Consider the following 25,798-nt stretch of genomic DNA (forward strand, 5'->3'; position numbering starts at 1 on the left):
CTCCTCTGGTCTATGGCAGTTTCTCTGACTTTACTTGTTATTTTGTTTGTTTTGTTTTTTATGTATTGAAACAGAGTTGATTTACAATATTGCGTTAGTTTCAGGTGTACAGCAAAGTGATTCATATATATATACTTGTGTGTGTATATATATATATATATATAGGGATTCATATATATATATATGAATATATATATATATATATAGGGTTATTTTCCATCATAGCTTTTTACTGACTTTCCTTGTTTTTGATGACCTTGATAGTTTTGAGGAATGGCCCTTAATTGGGATTTGTCTGTTTTTCTCATGATTAGACTGGGACTGTGGGTTTTGGGGAGGAAGAGATAAGTGCCATTTTCCTCACTTAACATCATACGTATAGAGTATCTGTGTCACATCACTGTCAATGTTGACCTTGATCACCTGGCTGAGGAAGCATTTGTCAGATTTCTCCTACATAAAGTTACTCTTTTGTCCCCTTTCCACACTGTCCTCTTTGAAAGGAAGTCACTATGGAGAGGCCATACTTAAGGAACAGGGAGTTAGGCTCCATGAGGGCAGAGTATGTACGTATGTTATTTGGAATTGATTCAGTGTTTCTTCGATCAAAATCCTGCAGTGGCTTCACACCACATTCAGAATGGAATGGAAATTCTACTCTGTGATGAAAAGGCCCTTCATGATCTGGGCCCTCCCAATTTATCACCTACCCTGCCTCATAGCTCGCCCCACTCCATCAGTACTGACCAGAACACACCAACCTGGAGCACTTGTGGGCCTTTTCCCCTCTTTCTGCCCAGCAAGCCCGACCCCGCCAACCCCCAGACCTTCACCTGCTTTGCTTCCTCAATTCATTGAGTCTTTCATAACTACCTCATTTAAAAAGTCTTCTGTCCCAGTTTGTTCTATTTCATTACCCTATATTTCTTCATCAAATTTATCACTACTGATGAGAAATATGTGAAATATATATATTTCTTATCTTTCTCTCCCAATGTAATGTAAGCTACATGAGGATAGAGGCTGTATCTTATTCACTAATACATCCTAGTTTCTGGAACAGTATCTTAACATGTAGTAAGTGCTTAGCAAATATTTGTTGGGTAAATGAATGAATGAACTATTTAATTTTTGAAAGAAATAAATCATCTTTAGCTATCTTCTGGCTAAAGTATATTATGTTTTTATAAACTAACTATTTACCCTGTCTTTTCCGCTTCAATGTCCTGGAGACAATTTAGGAAAGGATAGCTGGCTTTTTTTTTCTTTTTTCTTTTTTTTTAAGGAGTCCTGTGGTGTCTAAGATAGTCAATAAATAAAATCCTACGTTTCTTGGTTATTTAATGTACACTCAACTGTGTTTGAAATTTGTCTGGGTGAAATAAGCCATCATTCAGCTCTGTCCACTGGGGGCTCTCCCTGTTGTTACATCCAAGTGGAGGAGCTAGGGTACAGGCTTCTCCAGGCGGGACTGCTGACTAAGGGTTTGAATCTTCTTCTACTTGTACTTCTTTATGTTTGAGTAACAATGCTTCTTCCGTGCCAAAGAATCTTGCCTGGTTAGGAGTCACTGTTGATAATAATTCTTGATTCCTGTATTAACTTCCTCTTTGAAAGATGCTTCAGCATTGCAGAACTGAAAAGGTTCTTTAGAAATTTCCAGTAAAATACTACAGGATTTTTGTTTGCTTGTCATTATATGAAACAAATTCCTTTCAGAGCTCATTTCCTCATCCATAATTTTCCCTGGTTCCACTCTCATAAGGAGCCATTAGTTTTAACTCTAGTCTTCAGGAATTGTAAATCTGTTATGTATAGCAGGTTTAGTCTCAGGCAAGCCATTTTTCTGAGGTTCAGTTCAGGCTCCCGCAAGACTCTCAATAGAATACATAGAGAACTTGCTCAACGGGCCACTGGTCCACTCTTCTCTGGAGGAAGAAAGATCACTTTTTTCCTTTTAAAAAGAAAAATACTTGGTAATTCGATTAAAAAGGCTCCCACCCAGATTTGCTATGCTGTTTTGCCCCTGTTTATTTAGCAAATTGCACATGAAAAGAATTACTTATTGCACCTGTAAACTCTAGACAGGAAACAAGGTTTCTGCTTCATTGTAGATCATCTTTTGGGCAGAACTAAGAATACACGGGGTGAAGCGTAACCGTACCAGAGGCTTCATTAAGAGCTTCCACTCTGGTTAGTCAATAAAAGGGAAATGTCACCTAGTCAGCCATTTTCCTATTTTGTGTCGATTGCTTCCGTATTCTTTAAGGACATGCAAGGGTCAGAAACATCAGTGGATATGCAAATCAAAACCATAATGATTTCTCCAAAGAAGATATATAGATGGCCAATGATACTCACTAGGATGACTGTGATCTAAAAAATGGACACTAACAACTGTTGGCAAGAAAGTGGGAAAAATGGACCCCTTGTATATTGCTAGTGGGAATGTACACTAGTACAGCCATATAGGAAGAGAGTTTGGTAGTTCCTCAACAGGCAGTTACTGTATGAGCCAGCAGTTCCACTCTTAGATATATACCCAAGAAAAAAGAAAGTATGTGTCTACACAGAAACTTGTCCACAAATGCTCATAGTAGCATTATTCAGAATAGCCCGCCAAAATGGGAACAACCCAAATGTGCCTCGGCTGTTGAATGAATGAACAAAATATGATGTATCCATATGGTGGAATATTATTCAGCCATAAAGATAAATGAAATACTGATACATGCTACAACATAGATGAACCTTGAAATCATTTGCCAAGTCAAAGAAGGCATATATAAAAGGTCACATATTGCATAATTCCATTTGTATGAACTGTCTAGAATAGGCAAATCCATAGATACAGAGATTAGCAGCTGTCACAAGGTGGTGGAGGGGGACATGGGGAGTGACTGTGGGTTTCTTTTTGGGGTGATGAAAATGTCCTGGAAGTAGATAGTGATGATGGGTTCCCAACCTCATAAATATAGTTTAAAACCACTGAATTGTATACTTTAAAAGGGTAGATTTTAAGGCATGTGAATTATATCTCGGTTTTTTAAAAAACCCACAATTAGGTACTTCACGCCCACTAGGATGGTTGAAACCAAAAAGACAATGACAGGTATTGGCAAGGATGTGGAGAAATTGGAACCCTCATTCATTGTTGGTGGGACTGTAAAATGGTTCAGCCACTTTGGAAAACAGTTTGACACTTTCTCAAAATGTTAAATACAGGGTTACCATGTAACTCAGGAATTCTACTCTAAGGTATTTAGCCAAGAGAAATGAAAACACATATCAACACAAAGATTTGTAAATGAGAGTTCAGAGCAGCTTCATTTGTGATAACCGAAAGCTGGAAGCAATGGAATACTATTCAGCAGTAAAAAGGAAGCAACTCCCGATTCATGGAGCAACATGGATGAACCTCAGAAACATCATACTAAGTGGAAGCCAGAAACCAAAGACTGCATGTTGTATGATTCCCTTTATATGAAGTTTCTAGAAAAGGCAAAACTAGATGGAAAGCAGATCAATGTTTGCCTGTGGTTGGGGATGGGAGTGGTAGTTGACTACAAACTGGCATGAGGGAACTTTCTGTGGTGGTGAAAAATGTTCTAAAACTGGACTGTGGTGATTCGTTTGCATAACTGTTTAAATATACTAAGACATTGAATTGTACTCTTAAAATGGGTGGATTTTATGGTATGTAAATTATACCTCAAAAATCTGTTTTAAAAAAATCAGCAGTCCATCTGGGGCCCTAGATATATTTGAATCAAAAACAAAAACAAACAGAAAAAACCAAAAAACAACCTTTCTTCTTTCTCACTCTAGACCCGACCTCCCACCGACTTGAGCTTTAACTTTGATGCCAACAAACAACAAAGACAGCTTATTGCAGAACTGGAAAACAAAAACAGGTAAGAATGCAGAGGTCGAGCCAGTTGCTGAAGCCCAGGATTATCACGTGAGTATCTGATTCTCATTTTCCTTGCAGTCTAGACGGGTTTGGACCACAAAGGAAGATCCCACCTCAGTGAAGATAGGCCAGCCCAAGTCCAGTACATGTCCTGGACACTAATTTGTATATCTTTGCATGCAGTTCATTCTGGTAGTCCAAAACCCTGCTCACATGCCCTCAGGTAGATTCTTTTTTCCACCCACCAGTGTGTTCCCCTCTCACCATTCCTTTCTCCACTCTACTCCCAGGAGCCTTTGCTCTGTCTTGTCATCTTGTCCTGGCCCATGATGCTGCATGCAGCTGTCTGGTCTCTCACTGAGAAACCATTTACAGGCTTGGAGACCAGACAACACACCATCATGCACTGAAAAGGCAGAAACCAGGACAAGGAGATTGGACGTAATATAACAGGCACGGTGGAGGAAGTGGCAACCATCGGCTCTCGGGTGGGCATGGGGGATCAGGAGAAGAAGGGAGACTTGAGAGAAGTTAGCACAAGACCTACATTAGAAGGTTGCAAGGTTTCCCCAAAGAGGAACAGAGTATTCTAGTTGTCATTTTTCTCCTGTGGAAATTTTTCAAGTTCTCGAGAAGAGGATTTGTATGACTTTTTCTACCACAAAGGGTTGTTTCATCGAGGAAATATCCAGTGCAGCAATTTTAAGACGGTATCCATTTCACATCTTGGTCATTCAGAAACAATCAGAACAAGATTGGTAGAAGAAACACTTCTAAAGGAAAAAAAGAGAGAGCGTGGGCTGTGAAGCAGCATGTAGCCATCTCTTTTCCATCCACCCTCTCTAGAGAGATCCTGCAGGAGATTCAGCGTCTCCGTCTAGAGCATGAGCAGGCTTCCCAGCCCACCCCGGAGAAGGCCCAGCAGAACCCCACCTTGCTGGCAGAGCTGCGGCTGCTGAGGTAAGGAGGGATGCTGCACCACTGTCCCCGGGTTGTAACCTGCTACGGTAGGAATTCCTATCTCAGGAAACCAAACGAGTGGGACCGAATCTGTTTATCGGTATAACTAGTCATGTTAGAACAAAACAGCTAAAGCATTCCACTCATTCTGTTACTGCTCCAGATGTTTGAGTTCCTTTATTAATCACTGAGATCTCCTGCCTTCATTCCAGAACTAGGTAAACACCAGTCTGCAGCTCCATGGCAAGCGGAGCAGTATTTATACTTTTGTGATTGCTTTAGGAAGACCATTGTGCTGTACTCAACCTTCTTGCAAATTAATCTGACTTTGGAGACTCTTGGCAGGAATAATGCTCTCCCTTGTCCTTTGAGTATGTTCTCCCAGCACTTCATAGTCAGAGCAGGATTATGTTGCAGGAAATCCTTTGAGATGTGAAACCAAGTGGGAATCCCTTGCACCATGGCTGTGGTACCTTCCACTTCAATATAAATGGAAACTGTCTCAAGGATCGAGAGACTAAGGATTGAGAGACTAAGGACGTAGGATCAAGATGAGGGTAGAGAGCAGCTTCAGCTCCCACTTGGTGCTCTTTTGGAGGGAATGAGGACATCTTCCAGAAGTGTGTAACGTGAGTGTGATCCGAGCAAAGTTATTAGGGTCTTATTTCCTATCAGTCTTAGAAAGATGTGTGTATACTCTTTGTAAGTGAAGACATTATGGAAACTGAGTGACTTGATTCTCACCGGACCATTTGAATTTCCAAATGGTGGGTTATTTCTGTTGAGGTGGTAGCATCTGGCATTCCACAGCTGATTTTCCGTGTGCTGTCATCTGGGATCCTGCATAGCCAATGTCCTTTCTTAGTTCTTCCTTTGGCTTAGGTCATTTAGCTTCCCAACCATGATTTCTTGTCTTAGAGAATAGAGATTATTGTTTTCCTATAACTATCCTTCTGTTTAGATTTATGTCATTAATAAAGAAGTCATCAAGAATTAAATCATTAGCGATACAGAGATTCCCATTCTCCTGAAAATTCATTTTAGTTTCTAAATTTAGTTGGGCTGAAATTTTGGTTGCTCCGGGTCCACTGTCACACATTTGAGATATCAGCACAGTTGGTGTCACACTAGGAAGGATGGGAAAGCAAAAGCTGCTGACTCGGGTAGAGCAGAACTCTAAGCTGTCAGCATAAGGTACAGCTGTTTTCTTTCTCCACCTCAGCTCAGGCACAAGTGATTGTTTTGTATCTAGAAAAGCAAAAAGCTTTTGCTTAAGTTTTAACTATCGCTGGCACTGGGATTGCTAAAAGGGCTTCTTTATGCCAGAGGGATCTGAAAAAATTGTAGATTTAGTAGGCAAAGGGCTGAATCCAGCGATGTGACATAAGGCAGTAAGAGGCTGGAATTTAATCTAAAGCTAAAGAGGGCCTAAATCCTAAATCAGAAAGTATTTAATCTCAAAAGCAGTTGTATATCACTGAAAAAAGTGGGACTACTTAATAAGTTTGCTGAATGAATTGGTCATGCATAAGGACAAACGTATTGGCTCTCTTCCTCACACTATATACAAAAAACACCAGGTGGATTTAACATGGAGACAAAAATGTTAAAACTTCTAGAAGAAAACGTAAGAGAGTTTCTTTAGGATTTTGGAATAGAAAATAATTTCTCAGAATTACTAGCCATGAAATAAGCTGGTAAATTCATCTATATTAATATTATGAACTTTTGTTTATCACAAGACATATAAAAGGCAAGATTCATTTGTAGGTTCTCACATCCTTCTGGTTTTGATCAATACATATGAATCCAGGAACTGCCAATACCCAGCTACTATAATAAAACAAGATAGAGAATTTCATCCTTAGGGTTAGTGGTTATGAATCCTGACCACCAAGATTTTTTACCCCTTTATTATTATTATTTACTTTTTAAATACATCTTTATTGGAGTATAATTGCTTTACAGTGTTGTGCTAGTTTCTACTGTTCAACAAGGTGAATCAGCTATATGTATACATATATCCCCATATCTCCTCCCCCTTGAGCCTCCCTCCCATCCTCCCTATCCCACCCCCTAGGGCGTCACAAAGGACCGAGCTTATCTCCCTGTGTATGCAGCAGCTTCCCGCTAGCTGTCTATTTTACATTTGGTGGTGTATATATGTCAGTGCTGCTCTCTCCCTGCGACCCAGCCTCCCCATCCCCTCCCTCCGCCCGTGTTCTCTAGTCCATTCACTACATCTGCATCTTTATTCCTGCCCTGCCACTAGGTTCATCAGTACCATTTTTCTAGATTCCATATACAGGCGTTAGCATACAATATTTGTTTCTCTCTTTCTGACTTACTTCACTCTGTATGACGGTCTCTAGGTCCATCCACCTCACTACAAATAACTCAATTTCATTCCTTTTTATGACCCCCTTTATTATTTTAATGATATATTTGTTATTATAATAATATATATGGCAAATGTGTAAATATGAAGCATAACAATAAAATGAACACCCAGGAACACACATCCTACTTGAGAATTCATATATTGCTAAAGCCATGTCATCTGTATTAGTGCCCCCCTTATCCCACTTCCTTGCTTCTGCCTCCCCCCGAGAGCGGACCTGTATCCAGAATTTGGTTTATCATTCCCTTGCTTTTTTTTTTTTAAATGAATAAATTTGTTTATTTATTTATTTAATTTTTGCTGTGTGGCTCTTTGTTGCTGCATTCAGGTTTTCTCTAGTTGTAGTGAGCAGGGGTTACTCTTCATTGCGGTACGCAGGCTTCTCATCGTGGTGGCTTCTCTTGTTGTGGAGCACGGGCTCTAGGCACATGGGCTTCAGTAGTGGCTCACAGGCTCTAGAGTGTGAGCTCAGTTGTTGTGGTGCACGGGCTTAGTTGCTTCATGGCAGGTGGGATCTTCCCAGACCAGGGCTCAGACCCGTGTCCCCTGCATTGACAGGCGGATTTGTAACCACTGTGCCACCAGCAAAGTCCTCCCTTGCTTTTTAAACAGTATTGTTAAGTATGTGTGTATGCCCACGTGATAAAGTGTCTAGTTTTGCTTTTTGTCTTTTGAGCTTTATAGAAATAGTATTACATGCAGTCTTCTGGGACATCCCCCCCCGCAATGTTACTCTTTAGGATCCTTCCATGTTGTTGCATGTAACTGTAGTTCATTCATTTTTGCCACGTATTATAATTATTTGATCTTGCACAGCACAGAGAAAGAGTACTGCATCCAGTCTTGGGGGTTCAGGGAGGAAAGGCTTTCTAGAAAATTGAATGAGTTAACTCCCCCTTATTGAGTTTATTCCTGTGCTGGAAATTTAGGGAGTATGAAGAGCAGAAGACAATGATTCTATCTTAAAAAATTATAATCTGGTTTTGGAAACAAAACATAAAATAATTTGCTAGTCAGTTAAATAATATTGTAAAATGTTAATAAATAGTATGGATATTAGGAGAAGTGTGAGTAGGGAAAGACACACACACACACACACACACACACACACACACACACACACAGTCTGTCAGCAATTCCACCCCTGGAGGTGCTGAAGTTTGGGCTGGACCATGAAAGGTAGGTGTGGTTTGAATGGAGTGTGAGACAAAACATTTAAAATTAGAAGCAGAGTTGGGGTTCAGCAAGATCCCCCAATGAGTATGACACATTTCAGAGAGGAAAAAGAGTCTTGGAGCCAAGAATTTGTTTTCAGTCATTCAGTGAATTAATCTTTAGAATGCCATTGATGGGAGATAAAATTAGTTGGATAATTGAGACCAGATTCTGAGAGCCTTAAGTGATAGGTCATTGGAAATCCTTGGAGGGCTTCAAATAATGATTTCATTAAGTTCACTAGATGTTAATTGAGTCCACACTGGATGTGTGATATTCTCTTAATCATTCAATATATGCAAAGATGAGTAAGGCTCATCCCCTGACCTCAAGGATTTTGCATCATGGTAGGAATGACAGCAGTTCAAGGTAAAGTAAAGTAAGTGCCACAGAGGAGCACCAATTGCTATGTGATTAAATATGCAGGATCTGATACTTGCTGAAGTAATCAGGAATAACTTCCTGGAAAGAGTGACATTTGGGATGGATACTAAGGAGTGAATAACATTTGGAAGAGAGTAGGGGAATACTGAGTCGTAAAATGATGCATTCTGCTTAGGGAAAAGTGAACCATGGCTGGAGGTCTAGACATGGAAGGGAAAAGGAAGTAAGGAACTAAGGATAGGAAGGTAGGTAGGGTCTGGAGCAGCACTCTCTGATAGAAATATAATGTGAGTCATAAATGTACTAAAAATTTTCTAACAACCATGTTGAAAAACTAAAAGGAAATGGGTGTCACTAAAATTAATACTCTTTTATTTAACCTGCTGTATCTAAAATATTATTTCAATGTTAAAAATTATCAAAATATTTTACTTTCTTTTTACACTGAATTTTTAAAATCCAATGGGTATGTTACACTTACAGTGCATCTCAATTCAGACTAGTGCTCAGTAGTCACATATGGCTAGTGGCTACCACAGTGGAAAGCAGAGGTCTAGGTTGTGCAGGGCAAGAGTCAGTGATGCTAGAAATTCTACTATTTAGATTATTACAGGGGATAATGAAATGAACACAGCTTTCCTTTGAGCAGCATGGTAAAGTTCACAGAACGCTTTCATATCCATTATCTTACTTGATCTTCAAAATATTGCTGTTGTTATTTGTTATTAGTCTGTTTTAGAGAAGAGAAAATTGAAGCTCAGACAAGTTAAGTGACGTGTCCAAGGTTGTATATTAAGTAAAATGGTGGGCCTCAATCTCTTGATTTATATTTCACTGCTTTTTCCTGACCATCATAGATGAAATCAGGATTAGTCAAGCTAGGAGACCATAGCATGTGTGAGGTGAGGAGCACTTAAAGTCAGAGAAGGGGGAGTAGAAAGATAGACACATGATTTCCAATAATCATCTGAACTGGGTGACTGATTGAACATAGGAAATAAACGGAAAGTATCAAAGAGGACTGAGTTTTTCAGCTATGGCAGCTAGTAGAAAAAGTAGGAGAGATAGGGAAATTGAGAAAGAATCATTTAGGGAGGAAGTCTTAAGTTTGGTTTTGGATAGATTGAGCTAGACTTGATGACATGAAATCTGTCCTCAGGGAAACTAAATTCTCTTAGACACAGAGTTGTCTTGATGTCTGTCACACTTTTTGAACCTGATGTGTAGTTCTGGAAGCACTGACTACTGAATCCTGTCTTCCCTGAGCAGTTTTCGTACATTTTTATTCATTATTAATTTAAATTTGAACTAGTTTTATTTATAAATGAGGTATTTGACTTCCTAAAGAATTTTTTAAATCATTTTAATAACATTAACAATACTTTTTTTGCTATACGGCAATGTATACTTTCCAAAGCATTTTTACATACTATTCTCACAGCAGTAAAGGAAAGTGGGCAAAACAGATATTATCACCATTTTATGTATCTGCTATCAGAGCTTAAATGGTTTGCTTTGCATCTCATACACTGGTAAGTAGCAGAATCAGGTCTAAAACCCATTTCACCTGGCCTTCCTTTCTTCTTTAAGGATCCTCTTATCTTCATTTCTTTCTTTTATTTTTTTAATATTTGTGCAATAGACACATTACAAGCAGTTTTTAATGTTTTTAATTTACAGTGTCTTTTTGTGGTCTAATTGTTCTTCCATCTCTTCATTTCTCATGAGCTTTTCCTCTCTGACAGGCAGAGGAAAGATGAACTGGAGCAGAGGATGTCGGCGCTGCAGGAGAGCAGGCGGGAGCTGATGGTCCAGCTGGAAGGGCTGATGAAGCTGCTAAAGGTGAGCGGAGCAGCCGCTCAGGTCTCCTCCCACCTGTCAGCTCCTCTTGTCCATCTTTACCCCCAATTCAGCGTCTGCCTTGCCTGTGATGTCAGAACAGGACGAGGCTAAGAGGTTGACTATTGCTGCCTAGACTCAGTTTTCAGGTAAACCGCTGTGACGTTAGCCTAATTCAGTATAAAAGTTATCTAAATTGGTGTAAAGCCTGGTTACAAAAAATTTGTAACTGGAACTAATGTCCTTGAGTAGTTGCTTTTATGAATAACTAAGAATGTTTATAAATAGGATATTAGCTATGTGTAAATGACTATTTCTTATCTATATAAAGTTTCTTTTAAGACAAGTTTTCAAATATTCTACCTAAATGCTTAATAGTGTGTCCTATTTTAATAAGTATTACAGAGACAAACCAATGTAATCAAGCCAACTTGAATTGATAATTTTATTCTATTAAGAGCAATAAAATAGCAGATAGCTTTAGGTTTGGTATATTGGGGCTTGAATAAATCTAGAATAATTCAGGCCTCACTGTTTTTACTGAAAAATATATTACAGTCCCTACACCCTAGAGCAGACAAAGGCACACTTGGCATTTAAATGTCCTCACCTGGACGATTTGACTGGCACTGAGCAGAAATATTTACCCAGCTCTGTAGCAGCAATACCAAGGCATATTTGTTTATTCTGTAAATTCCTAACGTCTGCCTGTCTATACTGTGAAACCATTGTATTTCATGGTATGACACAGTTAGAAGCCAGAACGGAAATCACAGTGTGGAGTACCTCAAAAGCCCTGGTATTGAGGGGGTGAGTTTAATCCTGTGATAAAATGAGGTCATTAAAGGTTTTAAAAACAATAGTTTAGGAAAATGTACACAATGAGTTACCAAGAGGAGAAACTAAAGGATAATAGGAGGCTAATTAAATCACCCTGACCCGAAGTGACAGGGGTCGAGACTAGGAGGGGTAGCCCAGGAACACGTCAGCTTGAAGACTTTTCTTCAACTTCTGCATTCTAAATCAGTCCTTTAATAACAAAGCCAGTGGGTCTTAGCAACTTAGGTAAATAGTGTGTGTTTTAAACTGACTTTTGGCTTGCTCAAGACAATCACTTCTTTTAGCCTTGAGCTGAGTTTTTTCTAGCTTTGGTCCTGGGTATTTGGAGTATTTTAGGACATGTTTCTGCATTAACCCTGTTAGCAGGATTTCTCTGAGAAATATTTTGTCTAAACGGGTCTCGTTTAAGGAAAACCTTATGCCTAAAACCTGGCCCGAATCCTGCAAATAGTTGTTAAATAACCAGCTAAGCAACCCAGTCACCCACTCAAGAGAGCACAAATGTCCTTCAGCACATGTGGCCGGTGTAACATCTGGAGCTGTGTGGGGCTTTGAAAGCCTTGCTGTTGCTGGATTAGTCAACCCATAGGACAGAAGGTCATAGGGGATTCACCTCCCTTTCAGAAAAATGTTCTCAAATATTACCTAAACATAGATGGGAAGGTACCCCAGGGTGTTTTTTGCAAAAGGCAAAAAGGTTTACGCAAACTGAAGGGAAGTCAGAATGCATTTCCCCTAAGTATCACAGTAAGCTTTCCCGTCAGCTGGTTGCCCTCAGTGTTCCTTAGAGTTCCTGGGTAGGGTCCCCTGTGCTTTACTCTGACCTTGTTGTGTACCTCTGATACTTGTATTCAAGGCCTAAGCAGAATGAGCTGATGTCTGGAACTCTATTGCTAAACCCTGAGTTTCTTTGTATTTCCAGCTGTTGTCTTATACTTGCAATTTCAGTAAAATAAGCAGGACCCACTGCTCTGTTTTGTAGGATCCCTTACCAGGTTCTCAAATGCCTTATCATTTACCCACCTGACAGGCCAAGGTTATTCAAAAAGGGAGGAAGAATTTGCAAACATAAACCAAGAATGTTGTCTTTTTATCCATTGATTAAAATTCACAGTTGAAAGTCTCAGACCTTTAGTGCCCAGCTTCCTAAAAGAATTACAACATAATCTTAATTTGTGAGTTGTATGCACTCCTAAAAGGTCATACACAGGAATCATCGGCTTCTGTTAAAATCTCAGAGATGTTTTCCTGATATTAAAAAAATACATTCACCAACCTGTGGTAAAATTAGGATCCTAATTGTAATTTCAAAGGACTGTCCTGTTTTATTGGTATCCAGTCTGCTAGCATTTAATGCTCTCATAAAACAGCTGTAAGCAGTTAGTCAAATGGACAATCAAGTCACATGATCTGGGATTTCATGAATTAAAATACACCACACAGTAGGTTTCCATTTCACAGGGAGTGCTTTCATTTTACTGCTCCAGTGAAATATTATATACTTTGTCTATTTATCTGAAAATTGATAATTCGGAGAAACATACATGTGAAGAAGTGTCACCATTGTTTATTAATTCATTCAACAAAAATCTTAAATCTTTTTTTGGGAACAATGCAGGGTAAAAACTGTTTATTTAGCAAAAAACTGTTGCAGTCCTAAGAGTCATGTTTAGGTATGTGGTGTATAATGGTGACTAAGAGTCAATCCCTGTCACCAAGGAGTATCAGGGACCTTCTTATTGTTGTTTTTTTCCCTAAAGACATAATATAGACCAACACTCAATTATGCATGTTTAGAATGTCTTTTCTTTACAGTTTTTTCCCCAGATTAATGAGTATATATGGATAACCTCTACCTCAGACTTCTTACTTAATCTAGAAATAGTTGTGTGTTGGCGTTTTAGTTTCTAAATCATGTTCCCAGTATTTTTCTGCCTCATTTTCCATTTTTCCAGTATCGGTTTGGAAACACATTTACCAGAAGAATTCTGTAGTTTTAAATTTTAACCTCATTTGCAAATGGGATTTTGAATATAAATTTTTTTATATAGATGACTATAGTGTCTATCACATTACTTTGGCCACCTAGCCGGATATCCCCCATGTGGACAGGTCTCCCATGTTTTTAGGTGACTTGAGCAGTCCTAGATTTGCACTTTATAATTGACATTATTACCCCCTTTAAATCAAGTTGGTTCCTATGCCTGCCTTGTCATCAGTCAGTGTTTACTGACCCCAGCTGACTAATTGGTAACAAAAAGGTTCTAAGATCTTATATCTGACCTGTTTACTGTGTTGGCAGAGCCTTCAAGGCCTTATCTGATTAACTTTCGTGAGTTTGGATTGTACAACACCATCCTAAGTAACACTTTACCGAAGTCCACTCTCTCCCAATTCCAGTGCATGTGGGGGGCCTGTAAGTCCTGAAAACACTGCCCTGTCCACTCACTCCATCTAACCTGACATGTGTCTACAGCAAATCATAACAATTTTATGTCATTGGATAAACTATATACAGCAGAGTCACCAAATGTGCAAACATGAAACATAGCTTTCTGAATTTCCCTATTCTGTTGACCCAAGGCAGTGTTGTCTCCAATACCAAACCTGGAGAAAACAGTGAAAATAGGGAGGTATCTTAGAAGCAGTTCTAAGAAACTACATACTGGTCTTTTGATCTCAGATGCAATTCCAGCTTGTCAGGATTGCCCCATGCCTCCGCTGCCAATTTCCATTTCAACATTTAGTGCCAGCAATAAAAACACTTTTTTAATTGTTTAATAACTCTTCTGTGGCTGTTGGCCTTGCCTAGTGAATGGAAGAAAAGTGTTCTGCCTCATAGGGAAGCCTGACTAGGCGGGGAGATGGCTTCCCAACTGTAAAACTCTAACCTCTTCTAACGGGAGCCATGCATACCAGATGCAAAAGCTAAAAGATGCAAACTACTTCAGGCTAACTCAGCGAACGCTCAGGGCCCTCTTTGCGTGTGTGCCTGTGACTGTAGGTTTGGCCAGGCATCTAGCCCCTGGCTTTGATAATGAAGGGCATCTCCTGGTGCTGAGTTGGAGTGTCCTCAAGAGATTTCTCAGCGCCCATTAAACTTCTAGTGCATGTCTCTCCCTTGCAGGAATAAAATGATTTTCTCCAAATTCTTACTTTCCCTCTCGCTTTTGTAATTCCTTGGCTTTACTAAAATCATTCTTGCCATTGCACCCAGATCTGCAGACTGAGAAGCACTCATCCATTCCCAAGACTCCCTACACACATGTTCAGTAAAGACAGTGTGCACGGAGGGATCCAATTTAAATAGAACCATTGCAACAGCTTTTAGATTTGTGTATTTGGGGCAAAGAGCAGAGGCGGCTTGACCACAGTTACCCATGATGAGGCACAGAAAAAGGAAGCGAAGAGACCCATTAAAAGACAGAGTAACTGAGAAACACAAGACTGAGAAGAGAGGAACTCGGAAGTGTTTATCTCATCTTCACTGTGCTTCCTTCTTCAGTGTCTAGAGGTGCATTCTGAGAGCTGAGAGTTAGCAAGGGTCTGCTCTGAGCACCGTCACCGTAAGGCTCTGAAAGACAGAGACCATAGCTTACCTTCATGTTTCCAGTGCTTCATGCACAGTGAGTACTGAATGAACCTGTGTTGAACTAATGAGACACCAAGGTCAAGAACCCTTTTTGAAAAGCCTCTTAGGGCCTTGAAACAGTTTCCAGTTTATAGGGGGAAGGGGATGCATGTGCATCCTTGAAAAGAACCATACAGCAGCCAAAAGCCCCACACGTGGAAGAGAGGGGACTAAATAAGAGAACCTGTGGTCAGATGGAATTCCCAGTTTCTAGGAAGTTCTTAAGAGCAGTTGTTCTCAAACTAGCAGGATTCAGTATCCCCTGAAAGGCTCATGAAAAAGCGCTACCCCTACCCCAAGAATTTTGATTCTATTGGTCTGGGGAAGGCGGGGCAAAGCATGCATCTCTGACAAGTTTCCAGGTGCTGTTGGTGGTCTGTGTTCCGCACTTTGAGAGCGTCTGGTATAGAGAAATGTACATAAACACGTCGATATTGTGAATGGTGAAGTAGAATGATCATTGAGCTTTTGAGTCATGGTTGAGCTACTTCTTTCAGTTTACCCAAAATAGTGATGTAACCTTGGGCAAGTCAGGCTCTCTAGGCCTTTTTTGTGTATAAAAGGGGAAGTTGGACTAGAGGGTTTTATTTAAGATTCTTTCCTTCTAACTCTAGAAGTTAGCATTTAAAGAACTGGATGGGGCAGAGGCTTGCCATTTGCTCTGTCCAACTGATGATGCTCTGATGGTGGTCAGGCCCTTGGATCTCTGAAGCCATGGGCCTGGCCTGGTTTGCCCTATTCTATCATTTCTTTTTTTCAGATGTTTGTGGTAATGGGCATTAATTTCTCTCCTTTTTCCCTCTGCCTTTTTTTCATCTTCACCACCTCTAGGAGGAAGAGCAAAAGCAGGCAGTAAGTGCACTTTAGAATTCTCCACCAGCCTCATGCTTCTTTTGCACGTTCTTCTTTTCCTCATATAACTATTACATACTTTCTCCTCTCCTCCCTGCACCAAGATCATCTCTGCAGAATTGGTTATGTGTAAAACCCTCAGCACTTCTCTCCACGGTGTTGTAAAATAGCCTAAAAGGCCATGTCATGTTTACCTGATAGAGCATGTTCTTATTTGAAACCAGAGCGTGTTGAATTTGTTTTCAGAGTACACATCTGCTGTGTTTATTTACATATGCATGATTAGCCAGGCTGCAGTTGCGTTTTCCTGCACTTACATTCTCTGCTGCTTCGTGATTAGGGTGACTTCAGTTGCTTGAAACAATTTTCAGGGTGGTGGGGGCAACCTCAGGGCTAAATACTATGTCGTGAATGACTGTGCATGAAAATGAGTAGTTCTTTTGATAACGTCAGGTGTCCTTTAGTCTTGAACAGGCTTCTGGATGGTCCAGCTCCAGGAGCCTTCTTAACAAAGTTACCAGTGAAAACTGATAGACTGATCATGCTGTAAGTGATTTCCTATTCAAAGCCCACTCCAGAGGGAGCTCTGGTTTTTCTGAGCTGCATGGTATTCAGGGAAGGTTTATGTTTGTTTTTATTTTTCCTGATAGCCACTAACCCACACAGGAAAATCAATTGAGGGCTATCCACAATGGTAACACCACATGTTTATATCATACAGCAAGGTTTTCAAAGCATACATTTTTCACACAAGCTAAAGCTGATTTTTAATTCGCCTCAGGGCTTTTCTTTAAAGAAAGAAATGTGAAATGTGTAATTCAAAAAATGTACTCACTTCTTATTAAAAAACATTTATACGTGTTTTAAATTAAGAATAGACTAGGAATATAAAATTATATTTACTGTTATTTCCAGTTAGGACACAATGGAGTCACAGGGTAAAGGGGAGAGGAAAGGAAGGAAGAGATGGGTCAAGAGGGGAAGAGGCAAGAGAGGAGTAAAGGAGACTGTCAGAAGGAGGGAAAGAAGACAGAGTCTGAGGGCAGCATAGGCTCACAACCCACACATCTCAATGGCTTTAATGTAACAACAGTTTGGTTTTGTCTTTGCTTTATTTGGTTTTGCTTTTTCCTCATTCACACATAGTTTATTACTTTGATCTTACAGCACTTTCGTATCAATAGGTACATTCACGTGGGCAAAGCAGGAGAAAAGCAGAATGGAAAGTCAAACCCCAGCTGTTAAATGCTTCTACCCGGAAGTGACACATGTCACTTCCACTCCATTTCATTGGCCAAAACAAGGCACACGACCATAGTTAACTTCAAGGGGGGCAGGGCGGTATAATCCTCCAGTTTACTTAGAAGACGTAAAGAAGCAGGTGCTGGTTATACCTGCCACGGTAGGAGGGTGAGATTGTGTTGGAGGGAGGGAAAGAAAACATCTGTTCTTCCTGCTCCCTTCTCCCACTCCTTTTCCCTGACAGCCTCATCCCCTTGCTGTGGCCGTACTCTTCCTGCAGATCAGGGCATCACCTCATCTGTAGTTGCTAGCACCAGTGCAGCTAAAACCACTTGCTGGGAACTTCCTCCAACAGTCCACCCAGACTAGCATCTCCTGATTCCCTCTCTGAATGTGCCAGCTCAGAGCAAAGGATGTAATTGGGAACACTGCACACCTCACCTGAGAATGCCTTTCAGAGGAGGGCAAACATTATGGACATTTATTTTAATGGCAGCGGTAAGGACTTCCAAGAGACTCTTCATTTTTAAAAAAATTTATGGATTACTATGTAATCCAAGAACCAGAAATTATCACTGCTGGCACATTGCTTCTTAGGTCAATTTAAAGCTGATCTTGAGCAGACAGGGGATTAAATAACAACATGTTCATTCCAGTGACCTTTGATTGTGTGTGAGATTATCCTCCCCTTAAGGTTGACAAAATGAGAGGCTAGACCCAGATCACTGAAGCCTGCAACTAACGAGCCACTTGTGTGTGTGTGTTGGGAGTTCTCTGTGGCCAAAGTCCTGAGCTCATGTTCTAGTACTCACTGTCCCAGGGGACCGTCCAGAGCATGAATTGATAAAAATTGTTTTTCCCTCATCTTTCTCCACTATGATATGAGAGAAGACATTCTGCTCTGTGGATATAGGTAGAAATTTCCTCTGTCCACGCCACAGGTTTCAACTAGATCCATCTAAAGGTCAGCAATAAGGCTCAAATTTGAACTGCATAGTTTCAACAGCATTTTTAACATGTACGGCTGGGAAGACCATAGAGCTTTAGAACTCGAGTGTCTGCTTTAATCTGTATCATTACTGAGTGAGGCACCAAAAGGTGTTTACCACAGAGCTAAGTCATAATCCTTTCTTCCTCCCGGGTTCTGGCTGGTATAATTTAATTTCTTCCCTATCAAAATGTATTACCCTATATGGGTCACAAAATAATTGTAAGACTTTTTAAATGAAGAATTTGCTAGACATCCTTCCTCAAACTGGCTCTTTAAATCCATTATAGAGAACTTTTTATGCAGTTTGCCTTCTTCATTCCCTTTCAGGGATTATTTTGGCTTTGGGAGAGTCTGAGGGAAATGGGTAATAACTGTGACTTTGTGAGTTTGAGGCTGTGGTTCTATCTTCAGCCTCAGCCACTTTTCCAGGGCTTTAGTGACATTAGAACCTCAGTTGATAATTCTTCTGTCTTTCCTCCCTCCCTCCCTCCCTCCCTCTCTCCCTCCCTTCTTCCCCTTCTCTTTTCTCAGATCCAAGATTTATAATTAAGAGCAGAACTGCCTGGCTATTTCAGATAAGACTTCACTGAGTGACTGTTCGACCCACGATATACCCTACAGTTTAACAGGCTCAGGAATTAGATTGTATCAGTTGAGTCAGGGTTAATCAGGCCCATGATAATCGTCAGGCTGTAATTAAAGGACCTTGTCTGACTTTTTTTTACTACTGCATCCCCTAGCCGCTAGCCCAGTGCCTGCCACATGGCAGATACTCAATAGATAGTTGCTGAATGAAGCCTAGTGTTAACCACATTTATAAGATTTTAACTTAAAAACAATGTAAATTCATAAGTTTGTTCATTGTAAGGGACAGAACTGGTTCAAGTACCTGTAGCAGTAATTTTGCTCAAGGTACTCCCATGTAGTAGGCAGATCTATTCAAGAGACTAAATGATGGTTAGAAGTGTCCTTTATAAAAAGAATCGGAAAAACGAATTTCAGTGTTACCAAATTGGAAAACCAAGCTAATATATTATTATTATTAACTCTATTACTATTTCTGTCTAAAGAACAGATACTGATTATGTAGAGTAAAATCATGCTCTCTTTTATTTTAGCACAGATAATTTATAAAATGCAGGATATCTATAGTTGTTTGTATCATTTGACAATATTTTGAGCACTTCTCAGTAATAACCCAATGCCTACACCAGAGATGTGGTACAAAGGGGTACATGTTAACAGACTGGTGAGGACCCTGCTGGCGACGGTGTTTACTGTTGAGCTGTGGGCCACTCCCTCAAGGTCAAACAATATCCCAGTCCTAGTCTGGAGGGATTTCAATGTACAGACTTATTCTAGGGATACCTTAGGGTTCCATTTTTTCCAGAGACTCAATATACCATGAAATTTCACTACTGGATTGCTAACACCAAATAAAATGAGCTCTCTAAGGCAGAAGATCATTAGTTTTTAGAACTTCCCTGGTGGTCCAGTGGAAGACTCTGCGCTTGCACTGCAAGGAGCGCAGGTTCGATTCCTGACCAGGGAACTAAGATCCCACATGCCTCGTGGCCAGCCAAAAAAAAAAAAAGATCATTACTTTTTATATATACATCAATATCAGAGTTAAAGGCTGTAACTGTAGACAGTGATGTGTAAGGTTAGGGGGCTCCTCCTGGGGTGGCCTTGATCCAGATTCGTAGGGTGGTGGTCCAGAGGGTTATATAAGTGGTACGCTGAAGATGATGTAATTAGAGGAATCTTGGGGATTCCACCTAGAGAACATGGCCACGCTTGGGACCTCTCTTTCTACTTCAGCCATTTGGGGTATCAAGTGGATCTTGCCCCATGCCCTTTTTGATTTCTGAAACCAAACAAACACCCCACCACAACTAAACCAAAGAAAGCATGGTATGCGCTGGCTCTCAGGAACCCCCATCTCTGAGCACGGCTTCACCAAATATGCCTCAGAGGAAGGGCACTCAACATTTAGGTAGCCATGATTCACCCATGAGGCCTCCATGACAAACCTCGTGAATGTTAACTTTGTAAGTTTAAGAGAAAGTACTAAAAAAAATAATCCTACACAATAACTAATAAAAACCTCCTCTTTGTCCATTAAAAAGATTACTGATGAACCCCTTGATGTGTTCATGGGTCAGGTTGCGTCTTGGTTCACTTAATCTTTGGACACAGTCTAATTGGGAAATGATTCACATGCCTCTCTAAAATTTTCTGGACTCCTTGGCCGCACCCTACTCTGAAACAGAAGCCTGAGTCTACTGCTTCCTGAAAGGCGAAGGATTGCCATTTATTATGTCTTCATCAGTGTTTTACTATATACGTTCAAGTGAGCAGTGGGTGAGCCTGACCTGTTGGAGGATCAAAAGAGAAATCCTACACAAATCCCACCCTCAAATAGTGTGAACGTTACTTCATGATTGGCATGATGCCTGGTATACAGAAACATAAGCAGCAGTGGTGCCTAAGCCCGGAGCCTTAGGCACCACTGCTGCCCTCCCAAGTTTGCAAGTTGCACCAATGGATTTGGGTAAACAAAGATCATTGTGCTGTACTCTGTGACTATACCCCAAACCTTTAGCCGGGTCCCAGTCCTAATCTATTTACAGGGACTCTGGCTGCCCATAGATGGCCCCGTGAAAGTCTGCACAGTATGTCATTCATCAGTCTTGGTTCCTGTACTCACTCTGGGGACCTGGTAGCTTGTTGGGGACTTAGATCCGATTTTAAACATACCGAATTACAAAGAATAAGCAGGTAGTCAAGCTTTGGGTCTGATCTATTAGATATTTGGGGATAGGCAGCTGGAAATTTAGTGGGGAAACAGGGCTAGCAGTGTAGATTTGGAAGTCTTCAACATAAAATTAGGGTTGAACCCATAAACATGGGCCTTAGGGAAAACTCAGAGTAAACAAAAAGGAGAAGGGAGAAAGAGGAGGTAGGAGGGTAGGATTGTGGGTTCTCATGAAAAACCAAAAACTTTTAAGGAGAAAATTAGTAAGGCAATAAGACAAGGATTTTGAAAATAAGGAAGTTATCAGCAACCGTGGAAAGGCAGTTCTCAGTATGGCAGAGTGTAGACAGCTCTGAAAAACGGATTTTATCTTGTCCAACCTCTTCACCCCCACTCCCATTGGTGGAGTTAAATCTTCATTTTGCCTTTTTGAGTTACATATGAATGGATTGTTCTTCTGACTGACTGAAACTTGTTAACAAAACCTCATGTCTTTTCTATCTCACCATACGTATAACCTTTACAAACCTCAGTTTTCTCGTCTATAAATTTCCAATCCACAATTCTTTGATCCTTTCATCACTGATACCAGTTGGTATAATGGGGAAAGGCTATGAACAAAGAAGGGTCTGCAGAAATCCAACTGGGTTCATTTGACTGATGTTACCTTTTGTGACTTTGAAACCCTCTGGCCCTTGACTCGTTGTCTGGGCTTTTTTTTTTTTTTTTTTTTTTTTTTTAAAGACTTATTTTATTATTTATTTTTTTGTTGGCTGTGTTGAGTCTTCATTGCTGCCCACCGGCTTTCTCTAGTTGTGGAGAGCAGGGGCTACTCTTCATCATGGTGCATGGGCTTCTCATTACAGTAGCTTCTCTTGTTGCGGGAGCACAGGCTCTAGGTGCGTGGGCTTCAGTAGTTGTGGCACATAGGCTCAATAGTTGTGGCTCGCGGGCTCTAGAGTGCAGGCTCAGTAGTTGTGGCGCACGGGCTTAGTTGCTCCGAGGCATGTGGGATCTTCCCAGACCAAGGATCAAACCTTGCATTGGCAAGGGGATTCTTAAGCACCAGGGAAGTCTCTATCTGGGCTTTCTAACCAACTCCTTCCCCAGGGTTTATTCATGCAAACCTTCTATCTCCCACTTTTCCAGACAAAAGAAAGCATCCTAAGAAACAACATCAGCTGCTCCCATGATGCCATCTCTTTTGGCTTATCTCTGGGATTCTGGGCCGTGCCTCCCACAGAAAAGAGGATTCCCTACACTGTCTTTCTGTTAGACCTCACTCAGCATCCTCACTTGGCATACGACTGGATCTGTGACCCTCCACTTGGGGAGCATCTGTAGGCATTTCCTCGAATCCTGATGTCGTACCAATCTCTAGGGTTTTATAGCTGACCTCAGGCTGGTTCTGATGTTCCAAATCAACAGCATTGCCAAGGTAGGGAGCTTCCTGGCCTAGAGTTCTTAACTGAAATGAACATCTGCTTAATTTCAGCCAAAGAAGCATATTATGAAGGGTATGATAGACTCCTTTGCACTGTTCTCCATTTGCTGCTAATCATAAATTGGCAAGTAGAATTACTCCTATTTGGAGCTGCAATACAGATGCCCAGTGCTTGGAAAAAAGAGAGAGAGAGAGAAAAGAGGGGAGAAGAAAGAAATATAGAGGCATGTTTTATAAAATTAGAGGCAATGCAGAAAGACAGTTACCTGCAGCTAGAGTGGTGCCTTTAATAAGAATCCATGCCAACTCATGACTGCTCTAGAAAGCTGGCTACCCATAAATCCTTCAGTGCTTTTATTATTATGTGTTCTCATTAGCTTATGTATAACAGTCACTGTTTATTCACTGCTTTTACATTTCAAATTTGCTATATTTAACCAGCTCAGACCTCAGGAAACCAAGAGAGAATCTAGGAAACTCTAAGCCCTGTAGCTGCCCCCAGGACATCTCCCAGATGTGCAGAAGATTATCAGAGTTTATTCTTGGTTCCTTGAAGTTTCTACCTGATCTGAGACTACTGGTGGCCTGTCCTTCCTGCCACAGCAACTCACTACCTCGGTAAAGAAGCCCTGGACAGGCCACCTTCTTTTGGGCCTCGTAACTCCGTCACCCTCAGCCAGGTTTTCATCCTCAGCACTATAGATATTTGGGGCTGGATTACTTTTTTTTTTTTTTTTTTGGTGGAGGGGTGGGGGGGGTTCTGTGCATTGTAGGATGTCTAGTAGCATCCTTGATCTCTACCTACTGAATTTCAGTGATGTCCCCCCACCCCACCAGGTCCCTAGCAGGTAAAATTATCCCCAGTGAAGAAGCACGGCTCGGGAATTCCCTGGCAGTTCAGCAGTTAGGATTCCGCGCTTCCACTGCCGGAGGTGCGGGTTGGATCCCTGGTTGGGGACCTGAGATCAGAGAGCCTTTCTCTGTGATACCAGTGTGAGCCCTTGAGGCATTCCCAGTGTCCCGTATTCTGAGGTTTAGACATGGTATGGATGGTAAAAGATTTCCAGTCACCTTTCCCACATATCACCCCTCTGTCCATATGTCCTGCTTCTGTTAATGTCGTTGCCAGCACTCCCTACACACATGCTCTCTTCCAGTCCCCTGCTCTCCCCACTCAGTTGTCAAATTCTAGTCAATTTTTTTCCCAAAAGCATGCTTGTGTCTGTCTCCTCCCGATTCCTATCACTATTCTTCATGCCAGCCTCTGTCATCTGTTACCTGGTCTCCTGTCTTCTGCTTCTCAGTCCCTCCTTCACCTTGCCCCAGAGCCAGATCCCTAACTCAGGCCAGGTTGACCACACAAGCCTTCACAGGCTCCCTCTGCCGTTGCCTGCAGCAGGGGTCGGCAAGCTTTTTCTTAAAGGGTTCAATAGTAAACATTTTAGGCTTTGTAAACCAAAGCAAAGATATTATGTAAGGACTTATATAACCATTTAAAATAAAACCACTTGAAAATGTAAAGACCATTCTTAGCTCACGGACTGTAAAAAGGCAGGTGGCGAGCTGGATTTGGCCATGGGCTGTAGTTTGTCCATCTTTGGGCCAGTGAATAAACTTGATGCCCATTGATTCAAGGCTCTGGGTGATTGTGGCCCTCACTTCTCTTGCGCACATATATCCTCTGCGCGCCCCGCACACCGGTGTCCCCCACACGCTCCTTATCCCCCCAGCCAGCCTCCCCTCTCGTGGTGCCTCTTTTTATGCCCTTTCCTCACCTGGGTTGCCCTTCACGAGCTGCTTCTGCCTATTGCAATTATACCCTTCAAGACACTCTCAGATGCCACCTCTTCTGTGAAACCTTACCCTGTTCCAGAAGGTCAGAGTTAAACCCTCTCGCCCTTGTGCTCCTTTTCTGCTGTACCTCCACTGTGGCATGGATTTCATCTTCCTTCGTATGCTAGCTGCATACATACCGAGCTGCCTAGGAGGCTATGCGCCTGCTGAGAGTGGAGACCTTGCCCCTTCATGCCCCTGCTTTGCACCTTTCAAAATGGAATCATGGCAGGTAGTACCCTCATTGAGCCAGCATGTGAAGCCTTTTATGTACATCCTCACCAGCCTCTGAAGATATTCTTATCTCCACTTTACATATGAAGAATCTGAGCCACAGAGAGGTTAAGTAAGTTGCCCAAGGTCACACAGCTGGGGCAGAGCTGGAATCCAAACGAGGTCCATCTGACTGCAAAGCCTGGACTCTAACTGCCTTATTATATAGAACAGGGTCTCGACAAAGAGTGGTGGTGCTGGACCAGGTGCCACACCCCATCAGGCAAGTCTATTTACTTACCTACCCACAAGCAGCATTTAAATTTGACTCCTTGAAGTTTAAAATATCATTGATAGGTTCAGGCTGCCTGCCCCATCATTGAATTCATGTCTGAATTAAGGACCATGCTCCCCTCAAATCCTGTCCTCTTTTGGTTTCTAATATGCAGTCTGAGTGTTTGGTGTTCATTTTATAGGGATTGTCCCCTCAGTGAGGTCCCTAATCATTTTGCTGAGAAATAGCTTTGAAATCCTACAGTGAGAATTAATGGGATACCATTTTCAAATAGAGCTGGACAAACTAGGAGAAACAAACGAAAAGAGGGTAATTCTAGTCCTGGAATTTATGAGCCTTCCTATCTAAAAGTGTAAATTCCAACTTTCTTTTGATCTTTGGGTTTATGGTGAGTTTTAAGAGGTTGTTCTGAGACAGTCTCAGGAACGTAATACACTTTCCTCCTTCCACTAAGGAAGATATCTAGATAGGTTGCCCCCACCCCCACCCCTTCCAGCCTTGGGTAGGCTTTGTCTTCTCTATAATTTGATTTGACTTGAATAGGGGCAAAGTCATGAAGATTGAGAACCATAACCTCCCCGCTGCCAACAGTGTGATCGTAAAACACCCAGTCCCGCCATTGCTCTTTCCCATCCAAAGCAGCTAACCCCACAGGGAGTGATACCTGAGAGCCACCGCAGGGAGAGACAGATCATGGGTAAGCCCTGAGTGTCCTGAAGTGATGTGGGAACAGACAGGTGTCGGCCCTCTGCAGAGGGACCGCAAGGCAGACGTTTTGGTGGCCCCCTCCTTCCAGCAGACGCACACGATAGAAAAAGGTATGTTAACGGTGGTGAGAGAAGAAAGACATCATAGAACTCTTTGGCCCTTCTCTTGGGTGTTTAGAAGCCAGGTTCATCTTTAAAAGCTGCGCTGCCCTTAAACTCGGAGGTAGACATCTTGGGGAGAGAGGAAGGTCTCCAGGCGTGTTCTTTACCTGTTTCTGAT

The 25,798-nt window shown here is 41.4% G+C and overlaps 1 protein-coding gene across 13 annotated transcripts in view; it reads left to right on the top strand.

The window, feature by feature from the left end:
* The window catches only part of DTNB (dystrobrevin beta), a 228,707-nt gene that overhangs the window by 183,005 nt on the left and 19,904 nt on the right, over nucleotides 1–25,798 (top strand). For 12 of the 13 annotated variants that reach the window (XR_009054650.1, XR_009054651.1, XM_057741417.1 and 9 more), the window contains exons 13-15: nucleotides 3,829–3,914; nucleotides 4,760–4,873; nucleotides 10,619–10,715. Coding sequence is in view for 11 of the 13 variants with exons in the window: in XM_057741417.1 (XP_057597400.1) it covers nucleotides 3,829–3,914; nucleotides 4,760–4,873; nucleotides 10,619–10,715 (297 nt within the window). In the remaining 2 variants the exon portion in view is untranslated. Of the gene's footprint in view, nucleotides 1–3,828; nucleotides 3,915–4,759; nucleotides 4,874–10,618; nucleotides 10,716–16,014; nucleotides 16,036–18,799; nucleotides 18,842–25,798 lie in introns of those variants that run through there. The other variant, XM_057741427.1, reaches the window with a different exon arrangement.

The sequence above is a fragment of the Hippopotamus amphibius genome, chromosome 7, assembly GCF_030028045.1.
Source record: "Hippopotamus amphibius kiboko isolate mHipAmp2 chromosome 7, mHipAmp2.hap2, whole genome shotgun sequence".
Taxonomy (NCBI): domain Eukaryota; kingdom Metazoa; phylum Chordata; class Mammalia; order Artiodactyla; family Hippopotamidae; genus Hippopotamus; species Hippopotamus amphibius.